This window comes from Strongylocentrotus purpuratus, unplaced genomic scaffold (genome assembly GCF_000002235.5).
Source record: "Strongylocentrotus purpuratus isolate Spur 01 unplaced genomic scaffold, Spur_5.0 spur5_scaffold_13, whole genome shotgun sequence".
Lineage (NCBI taxonomy): Eukaryota > Metazoa > Echinodermata > Echinoidea > Camarodonta > Strongylocentrotidae > Strongylocentrotus > Strongylocentrotus purpuratus.
In genome coordinates, this window is record NW_022145598.1 from 13920442 (window position 1) to 13942470 (window position 22029).

The 22029-nt window shown below is 36.9% G+C and overlaps 1 protein-coding gene across 1 annotated transcript; it reads right to left on the reverse strand.

Annotated features, from left to right (window-relative positions):
- Positions 1-11200: 11200 nt before the first annotated feature.
- Positions 11201-12224, reverse strand: LOC105439591. Its single transcript, XM_030983546.1, has 2 exons — positions 12058-12224; positions 11201-11586 (listed from the first exon to the last, which is right to left on the reverse strand). The coding sequence occupies exons 1-2, from the start codon at positions 12158-12160 to the stop codon at positions 11201-11203; spliced, it is 489 nt and encodes a 162-aa protein (XP_030839406.1). The 5' UTR covers positions 12161-12224.
- Positions 12225-22029: the final 9805 nt, after the last annotated feature.

Here is a 22029-nt window from a genome sequence, read left to right on the forward strand (position 1 = left end):
CACGCATATCTTTGATCACGATTGCATTTCTAGTTTTATTTATTTCCTTTTCTGATAACCATCTGGAACTGAACTTTAGTTTATCCATGACCTTTAAAAAAGTTGTTTCGTATAGTATGAATGATTGACACCAATGTTTGACTTCACATGATCATCATGACTCTTTATTATCAAAATTTCCTTTTTGTCTTGGAATAGAGCAGCCGTGATTAATGGTATGATTTATAAAACGTAAGAGCACCATCACATGCCTTGGGAGGCATGATCTCAAATGCAATTCCTTCGATTAGGATCTAGAGTATTGCACCCGATTCCCCAATTCCTCATTGTGATATACTGTATCGTATCATGAAAAAATGAAGTTTTTGACTGTACCTTTTGAATAATCTTCCAGCCCTTATTCCTTCCTAATCTGAGTTGGAATATACAAGTTGTTTTATGGCACCTGATAGGATGTACAATGTTCATGACATTTTTACTTAAATCTATGATCCGATATATATATATAGGTCCTCTAGAAATAGGATATAAAATCACGTTACTGTAATATTCCATTGTTATGATTGTATATTATTCTTTGCGGTTTGTTTCAATGTTAACGAAATCCATTTTTTCTCCCCAAAAAAATTCACAGTTGATTGTTACAATAATAATTTGAATAAACTTTCACTCAGTGACACTAATTTCAAAGACTTTGAAAACACTATCAGTTAGATATGTGCATTCTCCCTTTTTATTTATATAATCTTTTCTTATATTAAGATCGCTAAAGTGTTGCTAAAGCAGACAAAGAAAAGGTAAACTCATATCCCAGTCACATCGACTCTAAACGGACCTAAAGGGGAAAGTAATATTTTGTTCGGTCTGTTGTCAGTCTGGTGTCGGTCCCACGGGTGTGACTGGGGTATCACAAAGTAACAAATAAAAGATACAGTTAGGTTAAATAATTGCAGCATCGATAACGTTTTGTTTAAATAACTTTACGCAATATAAAGAGTATGTATACAACTACAAAATAAGGGTGCAATTGGGGTGCAAAATTGCATCAACCTACGCGTACTTGGCAGAAGGTGCTGCCATTGTAGCATAATTTCACCCTTATTTCTTAGTTTGTAGATTTAAAATCAATAGTACTGATAACAACGAATTATTTGATAAAGCTAAAAGTAATAATGGTAATCGACTTCTACATTATGGTATCATATATATCTTTTCCCGTTTATATCTTTTCCCGTATTTACCTTTGTAAATATAAAGTTACTTAACATGCTCATCATATGTACAAATAAAGCAAATTACAACTCACAATGTGTCTCTTAATTACTGCTTGTAAATGGGAAATGTTTACTATTTAGGCTGTTAACGTGACAGCATGAAAAAAAAGGAAACATAAAGAGAGCTATAGAGAAAGACAGAAAGAGAGAGAGAGGAAAAGGGAGAGAGAAAGATATAAGAAGGAGAGAGATAGAGATAGGGAGATAGAGATAGAGAGAACAAGAAATAGAGAGAGAAAGAGAGAGAGAGAGAGAGAGAGAGAGGGTTGAGGAAAGGGGACGCTCAACCACCTTCTTGCTTATTGTTTAACATGTTCAAAGTCATAATATACAAATGTTCTAAAATTTCGAATAATTCTTGGGCAACCTATGAAAAATATATCCCCCATTTCATTACTCATTCATAATGTCTGTGAAGGCGATTTTTGCCAAAACAAATTGCGTGCTTATCCGTACGTGTCTGCTACATTTATTAAGATCTTGTGATTTGTGGGGATTTGGTGGTTCTAAACCCAAAAACACTTTCATATCTCATTCACAAACAAGCCTTTTATAAACACATTAACAAGTTCATTTCAAAATTAAACGTTCACTTCCGGTTCTCAGCATCACCATCAAGTAGTGCCGTTAAGATGAAGCTTTCCATACGAATCGCTGGTATCATGGTTACTGCTCGAATGAGATTGGGGTTTAGCTCCTAGAGACCTCTGAAGGTGTGAGTACTCCTCGTCTTGTGTGTCAGGTTCTTGTTTATATCCAGGATTGTCCAAGGTCTGGTAGGCATTCATAAGATCCTCAGCAGCCTTAATAGGTGTCTGGTAGTCATCGTCATCATACGAAACAGAGAGTCTGGTCTTCGGTTGGTCAATTGGTAGAGCCTCGGTGGGTCTGGTCGAATCCTTAACGTCATATGTGGTATTTGGCTTGCCATCTGGAGATTCGTAATCATCATCTGTTTCATTCATGGGCTTCAAGGTACCATACCCTGCAGAGGTTGGCTGTCCGACCGTATTGATGCTTCGCTGAAGCGTGTCATATTGTTTGTCTGAAGGAGGTCCTGAAACATCCGAAGTGCCTGTCATTGACTGGTCGTTTTGCTCTAAGGTAGCATACTCGGGACTAGGTTCCAGGGTAGCGTATTCAGGCGTGGCGGTCTTGAGTGCCTGGTATCCATTCTCCGTTGCGGGTGTGTCCTTTGAGGGTAGTTGATTTGGCATTTCACCATTTGGACGAACACCACAGGCGCTCCTATCGTCCTGACGCAGATCTTGGTAAGGTTGAAGGTCGTCTGCCACTCCGGGTGACCTATTCACAGCAGCTACCGCACGTGCTCCATGTTGTAAGAGTTCCTGATATGGACCAGATCCACTGGTCGTGGCCGTATCAACAGATGTCTTTCCTTGGGGACGATCTGGGACGTTGTACTCGTGATAGTCATCTCTTTCCTTACCGCCGAATAAGGTGTTGTAGTCCTGCTCTCCAATCTCATTGTATACTACTGTGTCCTCCTTCTGGCAGATTGTGCTCCTGATGTTTAAAGCAACAGTACCATCACGTTCTGGACCTGCATTCGAAGTCACGTATCTAGGGTTCTTATCCATCGCGTCCCCTCCCTCTGACGGAACATGGTTATGTAGATACGGGCCGTTGTGGGCTGAGACGTTATTTGCATGGGCTGGAGCCTGTTTGTTCCTTTTAAAGAGAATTGAAAAGGCTTTGCTGAGGAACTTAATAATTGGGTTGAGAATTTGTATAATTATTAGGCCTCTTGTTATAATTGTTATTATTTTTTGGCCTCACCTGTTAATCGAAAAAGAGAAGCAAATGCTATTTATATTACTTTCCGCGGTATACCTTCTGCATTTTATGAACTTGTACATGTATAAAAAGGGACCATTTTCTCTTTTTTCCCCTCTGGTACCAGACTATTTACAATACGTTGATAAAGGCGATTCAATTCAGTTACTCTAAGTTTGATGATCGGCAAATACTTTCATTCTGATATGAGAGAGCCATTTAAATTTATAATGGGAGCGTTATCCAATCACAGGAAAGAAGAGGCCATGCTCACGCTGCTGAAATATTCGAATAAGCTCGAAAAGAGCATGGCAAAGAGAATGAAGAGAACGATGATAACAAATGAGCATTCAGATGTTAGATAAATATAAAAGTACCTTCTTTTACGCCTGATGGTAGCAACTAACGCGGCAAGAAGGAATACGGCAACTAGTACGACCACAGGTGGAACAACGATCGAGGCTGTGTTGCTTTTACCTGAAATTAAATAAAATGATACATAAATATGATGATACTATTTGTGTCTTAGGAATATGAGATAAGCTACAAGATGCGGGGACATCTACTGTTGCCTATAACAAACCATTGCAACAATAACGGCTATATACGGATGACAACAATAAGAACGACGACGGCTGGAACCACTGCACCAAGATGACCTGCTGAAACTAGCAATGTTGCATGGGTGAGGTAAATTAAACATCTTGATTTTTCTAGACTCATGTAACAATGTAACAATGTCATACTCAGGAATGTTGTTCAATTCAGTTCAGTTCTATTCATTTCATATTTTATATTTCACAACGTTACACAATCGACAAGAACATTTTTTAATTCATATTTCAATAACGTTCTAGCAAGCCTATTTTTACCTTAAAAAAAGGTTGTATTGACATAATTGTTAGAGAGGAAAATATATCTCAGATAAAAATTATTCGAAACCATTGGAATATTTATCTTGAATAGTTATTTTTTCATCCTATAGTAATGAAATCTCCCTTTTTTATGGGTGATCCTACATTTGATCGGGCGACAACTGCTCCAGGCTCTTTCTCGTAAAAAATACTGGTAGATTTACGGTTTCAATCGAGTCTTGTGTTTGGCTTAGGTTTAGGATTAAGATTGGGGTAGAGCGTAATGTTGGATCCATGGATGAAGTTATATTTCGGGTAGTGAAGGGAATTACCCCGAGCGATTGCCGCACGAACTCAAGTTCTGGCGTATAACCTTCATTTAATCGCAGTTCGTGCAAATATTTGCCAAAAATTCGTATGATCATGATGTTTGCCTGATTAATGTGGTGACTTACTAAAGGTTCGTTGCGATGTTGTATTGCTTGTGGCGGCCTTGGTCATTGGAGTCGCTGAATGAGTTGAAATATTAAGACCAAACAGAAATATCATTATACGCCTGCAAAAGAAAAGCTAAACTAAATATTAATTTGTTCTGTGTTTAAACAATAACGTACACAATTGCGAGGTAATACCATTTCATGATAATTTCAGTTGTACAACAATGTACAGAACACCAAAATGGCTAGTGAGAAAATCAGGTATTTTAGAGCAGCGTTTTTCAACCTTTTATAAAACAAAAACGCGGCACCCTTTTAAGAAATACAAAGTTTCGCGACACCCAAATCCTAAATTCATCATTAAAGGAGATAGTTTGCATCACTCTGGTACTCATTGAGTGCCATGTATACACGTAAGGGCACATTTGTTTCTAAATTCTTGAGAGGAAACCGGAGCAAGCGAGAAAGAAAAATGACCCTTAAATATGGTTATAAATTTTATTTGTAATCAAAACAAATACAGTAGATAAGATATAAACTACGTATGCGGGCACCTTGCTACCGAATACATGAATACATCAATCATATAATTATCTAGTCATCTTGATACATGAATACAAGGATATTCATTGCCCTTCCCAACGGTGATCCATCGTTTGATCCGCGGCGACAACTGCTTCGGGCTCTATTTCATCGAAAGTATACAGATAGGGCTAGGGTTACAAATAAGTTTCGTGTTAGGTTTAAGTTTCGGTTTAGGATTAGGATTAAGTTTAAGCATCGTGTTGGCTTCACGGCTGAAGTTAGAATTTGGCTGGTGAAGAAAATTACCCTAAGCGACTGTTGTAGGAGCTTATGTCTTACAACCTTTTATTTGATCGCAATGCGTATGTTCGTATGTATGTTCATGATTTTTGCCTGATTAATATGGAGACTTACCAGATGTTGATTGTGATGGTCCGTTGCTTGTGACGGGGGTCATTGGATTCGCTGAATGAGTTGAAATATTAAGACCAATACAAAATATCATTATTCGCCTGCAAAGAAAAGCTAAAACTGAATTTTTTTTATATTTTATTAAGACAATAACGTATAGAATTGCAAGGTGATACAATTAAATGATAACGTCATTTGAACAACAATGTAAAAACAAAGGGCTAGTGAAAATTTCAGGTAGGTAAGAGCATCGGTTGTTATGCTTTTTTAATCAGGACACCCTTTTAAGGAATTCAAATTTGGTAATCATCGAGTGCCACGTATACATGTGAAGGCACATTTTCTTTCTTAAATTTTGAGAGTGAGCGAAGCAAGCGAGAAAGAAAAACGAGGTTAAAAATGGTTATAAATGCTATTTTGTAATATAAATACATTAACTAGATAAGATATAAATTATGCGGGCTCATGAATCATATAATCATCCTGATATCTTGATACAAAAAAAGAAGGATATTTAGTCATTTTCCTTTCGCAGGGTGAGCCATCATTTGAACGGGTTGCAACTGCTCCGAACTCTGTTTCTTCAAATGTATACAGATAGGGTTAGGGTTGCAATTGAGTTTTGCGTTCGGTTTAGGTTTATGTTTAGGATTAGGATTGAGTTAAAGCATGGGCTTAAAAGTAAGAATTTGGGTTGTGAAGGGAATCACCCCGAATCGATTGCCGCACGAGCTTACAACCTTTTATTTGATTTAAAACATTCCGCATGTTTATAATTTTTCCTGAATGATGCGGTGACTTACCAAAGGTTGGTTGCGGTGGTGTAATGGTTGTGACGGTGGTCGTTGGATTTGCTAAATGAGTTGAAATAATAAGAGCGAACACAAATATCATTATTTGCCTGCATTCTAAACCGAATGTTTATTTGTTCTGTATCAAAAAATAATGTATAGAATTGCGAGGTGATACAAGTTCATGATAGTTTCAGTTGAACAACAATGTACACAAATATCGAAATGGCTAGTGAGAAAATCAGGTAGGTTCGAGCAGCGATTTTCATTTTTTTTTTATTCTCTGGATCCTTTTAAGAAATACACAATTTCGTATTATTCCAACGTTTACATAAAGGTTTGGGATTGCAATTGAGTTTTGTTATAGGTTTAGGTTTCTGTTTCTGTTTCAGATTAGGATAAGGGTGTTCATGAATTTCGCCTGATTAAAGCGGTGACTTACCAGTGGTTGATTGCGATTGTCCAGTGGTTGTGACGGTGGTCATTGGATCCGCTAAATGAGTTGAAATATTAAGACCGAACAAAATTATCATTATTCGTGACAAATGGGCCTGCCAAGAAAAGCTAAACTCTATTTTAATTTGTTCTGTATATAAATAATAACGTATAGATTTGCAAGGTGATACAATTACATGTGATAACATTAGATGAACAACAGCGAGCGATGAAAAAATTAAGATACTTTAATGACATGAAAATGTTATTTCCTCAAAAAAATACATACCATTTTTCGCGAAATTGGCGTTATGTATAAATGAATTATTATATATCTTTATTTCTCTCGCGGCACCCCTAAACATGTCATGCGGCACGCTGGGTTATAAAAACGCTGAGTTATAGAAAACTTTTACAAGCGGATACTGCAGAATGGGAATTTAGCTGGGAACAATGATAATACTGATAATAAAAAAATCCGTTTCCTTATAGCACTTTATACATTGATTATGTCTTTAAGGGTTTTACAGATATATTATTACCAGTTACCCAGTTATCGGATTAAAGGACGTTAACGTAATGCAGGGCTAGGGTTCGAAACCTCAACCGTTTCATTGCGAGTCAAGCTAATGAACCACTACATCACGACATCTCCACTTTGCTTTAATATGTATCGGTAGGTTAATTGTGATGACTTATTCATCATGAGTTTCATTATTGAGGGCGTTGTACAGCTGCCACCAACACCACCGTGACTGTCAATTTCTCACAATGTATCATGCCATAGTAAACACATTTTTTTGGTGTTAATGTGGACAATACAGTACAAATACTAGCGAAAGCACTATTAACCATTAATGTGTCTGTTACAAATAAATGGGAAACAACCTGTTCCATTCGAAAGTATATCCCTCGTTACAGGTGCACGTGAATGTTCTGGGAGTGTTCGTAAATGCAGAATTCGTGTAACAATTATGCATGCGGGTTTAAATAAATGAACAGTGTCTCAACAAAGTCTCGTCACTCGTAGATTCCATTATTTTAATTTCTTTCTTTTCTTTCTATGATTTTCATTCATTTTTTCATTTATTTATTCATTATTTTATATATAGATATATATTGGGGTGTAGGGTCCGGAACTGCACATAACATATCACAAATTATTTATCTGGTCTCCCTTATGCAGACATGTATATGTCTGTTCCCTGCTCTCTTTCTCAATTTTAATTACTCATGATCTTAGTATCTTTCCATGGATCACCCTGTTGTCGATAGCACATTTTCTCTTGTTTCTCTCAATCTCCCATGTCATTTTCCTCTTCTTGTTCCCCTTTCCCACTTCATTTATGTTTTATCAGTTATTACAACTACATGTATAACGCCTATTTCACCAACAAGCCTTCACCTTAATTTAGAAACTTCAATAAAGTTTTCCCTCATTCAGTTTTCTGACAGCACTGTAAGTATAGTGGTGAAGGCTCAGAGATCCTATATTATACAAAAGGTTTCTCAGTCGAGATTTTTGTGTGTCCACATTTGTCCCTCTTTATCGAGGTGTACGGGTACCTAACAACACCAGGGTACTAATAATTGCAGGGCCAGCAGCAGACTATTTCCAGGGTAAATGAGACCAACATATTGAATTGAGACGATCGTACAGCTTTTTTTCGCAAGATCAACGTTAGGCAAGAGCGATAGCCTTGTCCCCCAACTTTTGAAATGTGCGAACGTTGCAATGACGTATTTCGTAATCCAAACAAGATTTCTGTGGGAAACTGGACATTTAAATTGTCCCTGGGTCGATTTTTGTAAATTATTTGCGAAATGTGAGCCAATTTTTCATCGGGTACAACTTGTATCAAAAACTGCTAATTCTTAGTTTGAGTGCAATATGGCACAGGTAGCTCACCAGAACTAAATCCAACTAGTGGGTGTGGAGCAAAAACAATCCTGATGTCCTCTATGTCGAACTTTTCTGAAGCGGTTAAGTTCACCTGCGTTAAAAGTATATAAATTGCAGAGTAAGACTATTTTATTCGCCTTTGCCTTGCCAAAGTTTTTTTTACAGTTCGAGAGGGTCGATAAAGATACATCCGAACATTATACTATTTGAATATTTTGTTTAAAATGAATAAAATGGAAGCAAACAAATATATAACCTTCAATTTGAATGGAATAAGATTGATATGCAAATACATGGAGATATTGTTGATTTTGAGACATTTATCAAAGCATGATAATGTATATTTGCAATATTGATTTCATAAAATGTTTTGGTCCATTTGATCATAACAAAGTGAGATATGTAGAAACAGATTACATGATGTGTTTTAACGATGATGATCACTATATCACACGGTCATTACGATTATGATTCCAAACGCATGATTGGCCCATTGTTAACCAAAGAGAAGGCCTTGTAGATTGGTTATTTTATTTTTCTTTCCTTCCCAACTCTCGATTTTTGTTGTCCCACTTTTGCTGTTTTCTCGATTATGTAAAGGCAATTCATATCAATATAGAAAACGTTTATTTATTATATTCAATTGTATGTTTATGTTTGTATTACACATTTGTAGAAAGAAAAAAAAAATTGAAGAAAAAAAAAAAGAAAAAAAAAAGTGTGTGTATGTGCGTAGGAGGGGGTGTTGACTTGAGTCCCCCGTATTCATGTCACTGTAAACATTACCAGTAGTGTGTTGTTCGTACGACTGCATGATGCAGTCATTAATAAGGACGGGAAACTGAATCCATTGACTCCATCGAATTCCCAGCAGATGATCGTCAAATATTCATCATTATTCATTGATGATCCTTGGTTGCAATAATCAAACGTAACCAGCACAGTGTCAAAGGAGGATGGTGTTGAATATGAGAGTTTTGATGTCCAGTCACCATTATCTAGAAGAAAGAGCAATTAAAAACGAATAGGTACATGTATATGAATCCGGTGGTTTCACTTAATGATGACTTTAATAGTTTATGCATGATAGTTACACATTTCGCCAAAAAGGGGGTAGTTTTCGGAGGTGTTCGCAAACATTTCATTGTGGATTTATTGTTATTTTTAAAGATGATGATATAGTTAGGCCTATATCGACTGCTATGAGAGGCATCGCTGTTTATATAGGCTCAAGGAGACAGTACATCCTGATATGACCCCTCGGCGAGCCGGGCGTCCCAGAGAGCCCTTTATAAACAGCTATGCTTCAAATATTAAGGCAGTCCATATATCTTTTATATACCGAATTCACAAAGAAATCTACAGGAATTCTTACCTTATCCTTTTCTTGAGTAAAGACTGGTTAAAACATCGCATTAAAATCTCGCACAAAGAAACTTTTTTAACACGTTTTAACCGATGGGCATTTCAGCAAAATATATTTATGCGGCCTGTTATTCGGGGGGCGACGGGCATTTTTCTCATTAAGTATTGCCCTTCATCCGGGTAACAGGCATCTTTCTCATTAACGATTGCCCTTCATCCGGGTAACAGGCATCTTTCTCATTAACGATTGCCCTTTATCCGGGTAACAGGCATCTTTCTCATTAACGATTGCCCTTTATCCGGGTAACGGGCACTTGTTCGTTTCTTTACGGGCATGGTTAAAAAATAACGAATCAAATTTCGACCAATCAGATGACTACATTTATTCAACATTCTAATAAACGACCGACAAACGGGGATCAATGTATGGTTTTAGATAGCATCCTTGCAGAGTACTCTTCATTGATTTGATAATAATGTATGTCTTACCCTGTTCGGATGGGCCCACCTCACGTGAAGAATCTGACGGCTCACGGTCGATTGGTTCTGCGTACAAAGCAATATGGAAAAGGGGATAGAACGTAATTTAATGTTTTATACTGACAATAAGCTGTTAAATACAATTAATTGTACATGATTTTGCTATGTACAGTTCTTACAGCGACCTTTTAGTATTTTTTTTTATATTATGGGCGTTCCCAACATGCCCCATAACGAGCCTTAATTGCTTTGTGGTTTTTCGTCCCATATTGTTTTCTGAAATACCAACTTCACTGATCTCTTTTTTGTCACATCGTACCGATAATTAGAAGGAAATAAATGTGAATGTCACCGCAGAACCAGTTCTTTTGATATACGCAATGCGAGGGAAACAAGCACCGTAGTGATATATGCATTAGTACGTCCCAACTGTAGACATCAGCGTTTGAAATTGTTCAACGGTGTCCATTCAACTCTGATCATAGTCAATCCCTTAAATAGGGAAATTCTTATAAACAGAAAGAGGAACCTATACAATTTTGATTTTCTTCTGGGACTTTTGAAGAATTGTGAAGAATTCAAAAGAGATTCAACATAACAAAATCTTAACAATTGCGTTAAACTTTGCCCTGTGCGTGGTTTTGAGGAAATTGGGAGTGGGAAACATACACGTTTACACACAACTACACGCACCCATCCCCAACACGACATGTTTCTTTTTCTTCCACACACTTTGTTACTCAGGGAGTACAATAATGAATTATTTTGAGTTGGAGTGTGTGTGTGTGTGTGCGTGTGTGTGTGTTTGTGTGTCATTTTCATGCGGGTGGGGAGGGAGGGGGGGGGGGATGAGAGTACATTTAATTTCTTGATTAAAATGATGTTCATTTAAATATAATTTTACCACTTACAAGGTTATTGTCACTTTTTAAAAAGGTGGAGGAATATAATCAAATAAATGAAAGAGGTTTCGGTTACCAATGACTTTGGCCGTCCAGGCACTTAGAGTAAATTTCTTGTTCAGCATTTCATCGTCGGAATATGTCGCTTTGATTTCCAACTTTTTTCTCTTTGAAAGAAGAAAAATCGGATAGTTGGATGGATTATTGTCACTGGAGATACCGTGCTCCCTTTCATTCTTATCAAAGGCTTCGACAACGATGCCGTCATCGATGTCCGTTGGAGATACACGAAGAAGAATTCGCCATTCGACTGGGCATACGATCTCGAAGGAGAACAATGCTTTCCCACGCCATGTGTCACTTGCGACACATGTTATGCTGGCGTTGACATCCTGTGAAACGTTTGCAATTACTGTTAGAGAGGGAGAAGGGAAGTAACAGCAATTAATACATATACATATTTAAATTACAGTATAGTGAATAGACTCAAATATGTTTAATTTTTATTAAAAATTGGCTTTCATAAAATGCTACGTATAGAGGTAAATGTGCAAAGTCACCATCCCAGGAACAAAAATCAATCTTTGCCTTTGATTGGCGACAGCTATCATTGGTTATACCACACATTTCTCGTGCCTCCAAAAGTCCCTCCAAACAGAGGAAATTCACGCACAAACACAACAACTAAAACACATATCAGATATCAAAGAATAAGAGTTAATGGGAAACAAAATCGTGATCATTTGAGAAATAAATAATAAAACTACGCAAACATAGTAATAAAAATACACCCCTCCCCCTGCCACAAAAAGGGTGCTGGAAGAAAAGGAGTATGATTAAAGAAAAACGACCCTGGTATGTCGAAGTGAAGAATGGTGTTTACCTCTCTCCGCTCTGCTTGATGACATACGGGATTGTCCAGGAGCATCAGCCGCCACTGTAAAGCTCCTGCTGTCATCATTACCAAGGTACTGACATTGCAGCATTCCTTGGTATAATATTAGAAAACATAAACATAAGCAAAGGGACAGCTCTGCGTGATAAAAGGGGCATTCAGATGCTCCAAATCTCTTAAATGAGCTGTAGCCATTCTATAAAAACATGTAGCTATATATATCAATATAAAGCCTATGACCTCAAAAATTTGGAAAAAATAATTTCAGATTTTTGTTTTACTTAATTGAATCATAAAAACTAGAAAAACGCGAATTTTTTATTATTCATTTTCTCGTCCAAATTAAATCAATAAAACACTTTAAAAATGTTACGTATGCGATTGTAGCGTATCCCCCAAACATAAACAAAAGCTCGTAACCACTACATGGAGTCTATGGCTTTTACTGTATAAGTCTGTTACATGTTTTGATTATTTTCCATGTATATTCTTTGAATTAGATAAAGATAAGCTTTACACAAATATAGGATGATGTTGCTTATTACATGAAAGCTGACGAAACAAATTGTACGGATGAAAGAATTCAATGAAAATTAACACAATTTGTAATTAATTTTTGCGGTCGATATTGCCGGTTATCATTCGTATGCATATGACACTAACCATCAAAATCACATCAAATGTTTCGTATATTGATCAGTGGAGGCTTCATTAAACAAATTTTACAGCATTCTTTGTTGTAAATATAACATATTTTAGCCCTTTTTTCTGGAAATTACTCCTCACATCCACTCGACTTCTCCACTGGCTTCCGACTGTGATTCTCTGCCGTTTAGTCTCTACCCACTCACGATCAAACATATTTGACATGTAAACACGTAATTTTAATTTAAAAAATACAATAATTTGAAGAAAAAAATGCACCCACGATACACTCAATGTCATCGTCACTGCATTCAGACGATGAATACTGCAGATCCAAGTTACTGTCTGGCCTAATTTCACTCATCATTCAAAATGTATGATAATTTGGCTTCTATCGATCCTCTAGCGTGTGTTGATACGGCATTGTGTGAATCCGGAAGTGGCATTGCTTCAATGGCCTTCGTATCATCGAAGCCGCCCAATGTGTCTGATTTCGATTTCGTGTACAGGGGTGGGGTCAAGATTCAATGTTAAATGTTTGATTGTGGCCACACATGTATTTTTAGGGAAAAGATCGACACTTTTCCCTTTTTTTTTTTAGATCACGAGCTTTCATATGTAATGCAATGTCTATTTTAATCAATGTCTACTTTAAAACTTTTATTGCGTGTCTACAACACGTCATGAAAAGATCTTATTAAGAGCAAATGTGTCACTAACACTCGGCGGTATATGTAGGTAGGGGTTAACAAAAAGGAAATTACACACCACACTTACGGATCGTAAACTGACGACGCAAAATTCATTATTTGTGGATATTTAATCATTGAATTGCCTTACATGAATGACAATAATTTCATATTGTATTGTCTGTCTTATTAGGGGTACTCACTCTCAGAAAAATCATTGAGATTTTAAAAACAAATTTTCTTTCATCGCGATCAGAAGAGGGTTGTTTCTTTGTCTCACTAGGGACTTTTAGATTTACACGACGAGAACGTGGACCGCCACGTGTGACATCCTTTTAAGGTAATGTGATGTCCTTTTTAAGGCACTGCCGGGCACGGCCAGGTGCCCTAACACAATGTCGTACGCGGCAGTCCACGCTCTCGTCGTGTAAATCTAAAAGTCCCTATTATTAAATCGAGAGATTCAGTTACAAGCATAACAAAACCTGATTCTGATCGCGATCAAAGACAAATATTTTGTCTAAATTTCGATGACTACTCTGCGAGTGAATGCCCCTAATAAGACAAAATAATAAATTTAAAATGTTGACATTTATATGAAAACTAAGTGAATCAATTTATTTTTTGGGGAAAATTAACAAATCTTATATCGTCAGTTTACGATCCATAACTGTGGTGTGTAATTTCCTTTTTCAACCCCTGACTAACTATGAAAAGGTGCCTAATAATATTTTGCATATTAAATAGTAATATTTTAACAGGTCCCTTATAAATCCGAATCAGAATTTGTTGAAATGTGTGGTTTATTTGTTAAACCTTCTACATGTATACCATGTTTTGATATTGTGTGTTTTGTTTTTCAAAACTATAACATGCCTTTGGTAAAAGTAATACGTTAAATGGCTTATTCAAAATCCATGTCCCTATGTGGGCCATACTCCGTTTTACGCTACCGCCCCCTCCCCATGGTGTACATCAAGGTAGAATTACGAGGAATCCAAGAGAATTCCACATTCTATGATAACCTCATTGGATGTAATAAAATAAAGGTGTTAATGGTTCATTCTAGAAATTTAGGAATCCAGTAATTCATTCCTGTTTTCGGGTTGGGTAGGGGGGGGGGGGTCCAACTATTAAAAAAAATAAAGTCGTATGTAGCAGCCTTTACTATACAAGGGTTTTGTTCACGACCTTTTGTCCCACCCTCCTGAAAAAATAAATAACACAAACAAAAACAGAGGAAAAAACACAAACCACTGCCCCAAAATATGTTGTAAGGCTTGTATGTACAGGCGTAAAATGGCTGAGCAAATGAGAATAACATTCAAGCAATAGACGTTAGCGGTATGAAAAGTTTGCCCATACGCCTGTGTGTATGCACTACTCATAGGGTCATTTCAAACCTAAATTATTTTCATTTGGTGTAAGTAGGAAAATATATCTTTCCACTTTAACATATACTACAATTGATGACCAGGAAATCGTCAATATAAATTACAAATACGATCGATTCATGATGATGCGGATTCGAAATACCTCCAAGTTACTTCCATGAAACGGAAACAACGTGTATTGTGATATACCAAATCAAATCATATATTTTCCACTGTAACACAACTCATATAAAATCAATGACAAATGATATGATAATTATATACGTAGGAGTTATCTTACCACTTTGACACATACTGCCATTGATGACCAGGACCATCGCAAATACAAATTGCAGATACGACGAATTCATGATTGAGGCTGATTCGAAATACGTCCAAGTTACTCCATTAAACGAAAACGAAATGCAGTTCAATAACCACTGCAATGTTTCTGTGCAAAGCTGTGGTCAATGAACCGTTGTGAAACTGCTGTGAAAAGCCTAGTTCGTTTACAAACCCACGAAGGGGAAGTTTTTCTGGGTATAAAAGCGGAAGAGGAAACTAAAAAACAGATTTGTCCTTTCATGATTGAATACATCCCCACAATCGTGATGGTTTTCTGTTGATATTATTACAGGGTAGAGTCAACAGAGTTACTCAGTTATGACTAGATCAAATATGGATATAGAAGGACAATCTGTTAGCCTATACAGGGTGAGTCAGAAAAAACGTCCCACTTTTTAAAAGTTGTATTGTTTGAAGTATGAATATCTAATCATGGGTTTCATGATATGTCTTGATAAAGTTATCCTTCCAGTACATTTTAGGTACCATTTTCATTTAAATCTCTGCATGCATGACTGAACATCAGACAATCTTTACAAGATTGCAATATCTCACTTGCACCAAGTTACTGGGTGAGGAATAAAACAGTGTATTGGACAAAGACAGTCAGACAGACACACTCTGTACAGTGCAGGAAATTCGTTCCAGTTATCTATTTAATTACCATACATGTTATTTTTCCTTTAGTTTCGTAATTTCATGATTACTTTATGATGTGTATTATATCAACGTGAAAAAATTTGATGAACAAAAACAGTGCTTTTGACTAATTATAAACAGTAGGGATGATATAAAGTGTTTAGGAAGTACTGTTGAGAGAAAAAATACAATTATGGATGGAAAGGCGTCAAACCACTTTAAATGAACATGTTTGTTTCAGATGCTGTTTGTAAGTATCGTCTTGCATGGTGATATAGATATACATATATATATATATATATATATGTTTGTTTCAATTTTGTAGCTCCGTTTAATATATATACATTTGCATGATATACATGTACAAAGAAAAGAATAGAAATTGAAATATATCGAAACCCATAACATTGTATGATTACTAAAAGCATTATTTCTATGCTTATGAGGAAATAAAATACCATCAAAAGCAGGGTAAATTAGAAACATCTTTATCACTGCTCTAATGTAGTTCAATTGCGCTATTAAGAAGTACGTAGTGCGATTTCCGGTTCCTGTACCCAAGCATCATCACGCCCCCGTTATGCAGTTGGTGATGTATTGTGGGACATGTCTGTCAACATGTCGGGACATTGTGAGCAGTGGATGGCAGTATACGTAAATCTGAAGTAGATTCAATAAAATTCCCTATCTTAAAAAACATGTGGAAATAGCTCTACAGGTCTTGTGATAATTCATCTAACGGAGTTTAAAGGAAATTGATTATTGTCATTTTTACGCGTAATATAAAGCGGTGTATTCGGATAATGGTCTTATATAAGTTATTAAAGGGCTGTATGCGTGACGTAAATTCGTCATCCCGCTCTCTCTCTCTCTCTCTCTCTAATTATCGTTTCTTGTCGGTCACAAGCAGGAAATAAATGCAACAACTGGAACCTCCATAGATTATTATAGGGGGAAGTATACGTTTTCCGGAAAAAAGGGAATAATATTTTTATTACAGTATCTGTGTATGGGTTAGAATATTCAGGTTTTATAGGTGAAGTAAATTTGCCATCTCAGAAACCACCCTCCTCCTAAATATAAAATCAGAAATCGAAAACAACAATATGATTTAGTAATAGAAGAAGTCGTATGAAGAATAAGAGGAGAAAGAGTAAAAAAAAAAAAAAAAAAAAGTATTATAAAGATTTAAAACATCTCGAATAATACTAAATAGCAGACAAGTATTAGCTCTAGAGATTTGTACTACACTTATCCTTTTATAATACATTATTCGAAACGTAGGCCATACTTTCTGGTAATAGATTTCTGTACATAAACCCCATCTCTGGATGATAGATATGTAATTTCCTTATTTCCTATAGTTTGACAATTTATTGAATATGTAAATGAAATATACAGTATAAAAATAAAGGAATTAATACATAAATGAATGAATGGATAGATAGATTAAGTACATTGGTGAACCTGATGGTATGTTTAAGATTTTGTATCATGCAAGTCTTTCATTAAACAAATTAAGTCAAGAAATATTCATTATTTTCGAAATTAAATCATATTTTTCTAAAAATTAGAGGACAATCACCTGGTTCCACTGATCTCGAATACAGAGGCTGCACCTAGAAATCTTCTTCAGTTGATTCATTGCAACTGCTGTACTGCTTGTAGCACACCTCGCTATACCTGCAGAGGTGACGGACTTGTATGCAACAGTGTGTGTGTGTGGAACTTGCCAACTTGAAGTATGCCACAATCCATCTGAACGAGTTACTTGAACAACACGAGGTTTCAAACATTTTTAACTGTGTGGTGTGTATTATGAATGTGTGTCTAGATATTATTATTACGTTGTACTTTGCCTTTGTCACTTCCCCTCCCCCTGTGTCGAAAATGACCTGTCAATACTTGAATTGACCCCCCTTTTTTTGGGGGGGGGGGGGGGTGATCGTCGGTGACACCATAAGGGTGAGAGAGATACATTATAAAATCATTTCCTGTTTATAATTAAAAGTGCGCCCTCTATTGAGAATGATAGCGGTTTTGTGGCCGTTTGGACGCCATATTGGATTTCGTGGTTTCCTGAACCACTGTTTAAAGTGCTTACTTATCCTGATGGATTCTCTGACCCCGAAAACCATAGCATTGTCACCCCAATTATGTCTCTCGGATGAATGATAAGTGACTTATGGCATTTTTATGTTATGGCGGCCATTTTGGACGCCCTCTTGGATTATGGGGTTTCTTAGACCATCACAAGCCATTCTTACTTGTCTCAATGGATTCTCTGACCCACCAATCCATGGGATAGACACCCAAATTATGTCTCTAGGATGGATAATAAGTGATTTATGGCCATTTTTAGGTATCGGCGGCCATCGTGAACGCCATCTTTAAAATAACAGCTTTCTGAACCTCCGATTTTGGTATACTTTTAATTAGTTAATCCTGAGGTCAGATACTACTAGAGACAGTTGTAAAACCTTTTGTTGCAATTTGTTGAGGGTTGGGGTGTTTTTTCTTACCGTATATTGACCTAACTATTGTGTACAAGAGGCTTGGGGAAAATCTTGCATCGTCGACCTGTTCTTAATATAAGCCTATATTTAACCAAACATATATTGATAATATATTTCATTCAAATTTCATTTGAAAGTCATATTATATGACGAAACATTCCAGGACTTTGAAGATATTTATATTCTACTTCAAAAATATCGTAAAAGTAGGTTGACTAACAAATAATTTGCCCATGCCTTTTGTGCACATTTCGTCGCATTCAACGAGGGCTCGATCTACATTCATCATGCATTATACGCTGTTTCGGCATATTGTGCTCGGTTTTTCAAAAGTTAGGGGGGGGGGGGGGGGGTAGTGAGCACTAATTTTTTGGCGCCCTCGAAAATTTGAAAAATCACACCCACCCCCCCCCCCCCCTGGATCCGCCACTGAATCCCCCACCCCCCTGCCAGCTTATGTGGATATGAAAGTTTGACACTGTGTGTCTTCCTAATATGAGATTGATTAAACAGGCATTTTTATGGCAACTTATAGGATGTAAAATGTTAATGACATTTTTAATCAAATCTATGATCCGATGTATATAGGTCTTTTAGAAATACTGTAATATTTTGTTGTTATGATTGTATATCACTCCCTGTAGTTCGTTTAAAGGTACTATGTCCCATTTGCATGCCAAAAAAATGAAAAAGTTAAATTCCAACTGCATTTGAAAGATAATACTAATTTAGAACTTCCTAAAAAAAGGTGGGGCTTGAAAATGTCTTCAAGTGGGAAAATAACGACTATATAGTTGTCAAATCGACTTTAGGGCTATAGAGCCCAAAAGTAATAGTCTTGATTTTCAGACAATTGTACCGAATGGTCATACGTTTTATGCTGCGCAAAGATTCAATCAGTTTAATCTTGGCCATCACAAGAAGTGGGTTATTGATGTAAACAAATGCTCATGCACCCTTTACAACTCTTTTCATGTATGTTATTACCAAAGAAGAAAAAAAGCCAGTCAGTCACTCAATAGTGTCTGACAGTGAAGCCTAGCAAGTAAACGGGTTTCCTTGCATAATTTGAATATGAGGACACTGCTAACGTTTAAATTTCACAGATAGGACATACATGACATATTCATAATTCCTGCAAAGTTCCACAGAATTTGAGGTTGGCTGCAAATGGGACATAGTACCTTTAATTGTTATTCGAAATGCAATTTTCTCCTAACATTGTACAGTTAATTATCACAATGGCATTATTTGAATAAACTTTCACTCAGTGACACTAATTTCAGAGACTTTGAAAACATTATCAGTTAGAGATCGATGTGCATTTATCCTCTTTATTTATATCATCTTTTATACAACACCTACGTGGATCCTTGTCATTTGATTGGAGGATTGTTGGTCACAAGATATTCAATAGATTTTCTATTGCACGGGCACGGGCGTGCATTTTTGGTTATATGCAGACTGCGTACCTCTCTGCCGTGCGCGTTTTCCTGCGTGTATCTGACGCGAAGGCACTCTGAATGCATGTAATCGAGAAGGCTTGACTCCAACTTTAATTTATCTTTAATATAAGGGTTAAATCATGATTCATTGATTAACGTTCTATTATATCTCTTTCGATGTTGTATAAAACTTAATAATGAATTTTAAAATTCGTTGAATGATTAACGTTAATTCTATTCAAATCGGATGACGCCTCGTTGAATAGAATGTTAATCTTTCAACTCATGAAAATATTCGCACTATTGAACGAATGAAAAACATTCATTATTTTTTGCTAGAGCCGACCAATACAAAGTAAACTCATATCTTAGTCACACTGCCAAACCGGTTGCACATTGACTCTAAACAGGCTAAAGGGGGGGGGGGGTAATGTCATATTTTGTTCGGTCTGTTGTCAGTCTGTTGTCGGTCACACAAGTGTGACTGGGGTATCACAAAGTAATACAATAAAACATACATGTAGTTCAATAATTGCAGCATCGATAACGTTTAAATAAAAATAACTTTACGCAATTTAAAGTGTATGTACATTTAATTGATAACGCTGAAAGTAATAATGATAATATACTTCTATATTATGTTATCGTATATAATGTGTTGTTCCTCATATACCTATGTAAATATAAAGTTAATTTACATGTTCATCATATATACAAATGAAGAAAATTATGTGTCCCTTAATTACAATGCTTGAGAAAAGTTACTATTTACGCTTCAGACGAGACCGAATGAAAAAAAAAGGAAAAAGTAAAGAGAGACAGAAAGAGAGAGAGGGGGAGGGAGAGAGAGAACACAGAGAGAGAGAGAGAGAGAGAGAAAGACGGGGATAGGGGTGAGGATAGGGGACATTCGACCACATTATTGCTGAACATTTAACATGGTTATCAAACGTCATTATACAAATGCTTTGAATTTCGAATAATTCTAATGAATTTATTTAAATCTTGGGCACCCTTTGAAAATAAATCCACCATTTTGTCACTCATTCACAAAGTCTGTAAAGGCCATTATTGTTAAAATGTTAGCGTGCTTTTCGTGAGTGCAAAATTTACGAAGATTTTGTGATGTGTGGAGAGTTGGTGGTTTTGAAGCCTCAAACAATATCATATCGTATACATAATTAAACCTTTTATAAAAACATTGACAAGTTCATTTCAAAATTAAACGTTCACTTCCGGTTCTCAGCATCGCCATTAAGGACTGCCGTTAAGATGAAGCTTTCCATACGAATCGCTGTTATCATGGTTACTGCTCGTATGAGATTGAAGTTTAGCTCCTAGAGACCTCTGGAGGTGTGAGTACTCCTCGGCTTGTGTTTCAGGATCTTGTTGATATCCAGGATTGTCCAAGGTCTGGTAGGCATTCGTAAGATCTTCAGAGGGCTCAATAGGTGTCTGGTAATCATCGTCATCATAAGAAACGGGCTGTCTGGTCTTCGGTTGTTTGATTGGTAGAGCCTCTGTGGGTCTGGTCGGATCCTCAACGTCAGATGTGGTCTTTGGTTTGCCATCTGGAGATTCGTAATCCGCATCTGTTTCATTCATGGGCTTCAAGGTACCATACCCTACAGAGGGTGGCTGTCCGACCGTATTGATGCTTCGCTGAAGCGTGTCATATTGTTTGTCTGAAGGAGGTCCTGAAACATCCGAAGTGCCTTGCAGTGACTGATCGTTTTGCTCTAAGGTAGCATACTCGGGACTAGCTTCCAGGGTAGCGTACTCAGGCGTGGCGGTCTTGAGTGCCTGGTATCCATTCTCCGTTGCGGGTGAGTCCTTTGAGGGTAGTTGTTTTGGAATTTCACCATTTGGATGAACACCACTGACGCTCCTATCGTCCTTACGTAGATCTTGGTAAGCGTGTCGGTCATCCGCCACACCATGCCTAGGCCCTGTTACTTCCGGTGACTTATTCACAGCAGCGACCGCACGTGCTCCATCTTGAAAGAGTTCCTGATATGGACCAGATCCACTGGCCGTGGTCCTATCAACAGATGTCTTTCCTTGGGGATGATCTGGGACGTTGTACTCGTGATAGTCGTCTTTTTCCTTGCCGCCGAATAAGGTGTTGTAGTCCTGCTCTCCAATCTCATTGTAGACCACTGTTTTCTCATTCTGATTGACTGTGCTCCTGATGTTTAAAGCAATAGTACCATTCCCTTCTGAAGCCTGTTTGTTCCTTTTAAAGAGAATTGAAAGGGCTTTAGTGAGGAACTTAATGATTGGATTGATAATTTGTATTATTATTAGG

Excerpts from the sequence above, each read along its gene's own strand:
- LOC105439591 (XM_030983546.1), bottom strand. The coding sequence starts at position 12,160 with ATGCTGCAATGTCAGTACCTTGGTAATGATGACAGCAGGAGCTTTACA. Across the intron at positions 11,587-12,057 it reads ATCAAGCAGAGCGGAGAGAG|TAATTGCAAACGTTTCACAG; the intron begins GTAAACACCATT and ends CCTCTCTAACAG.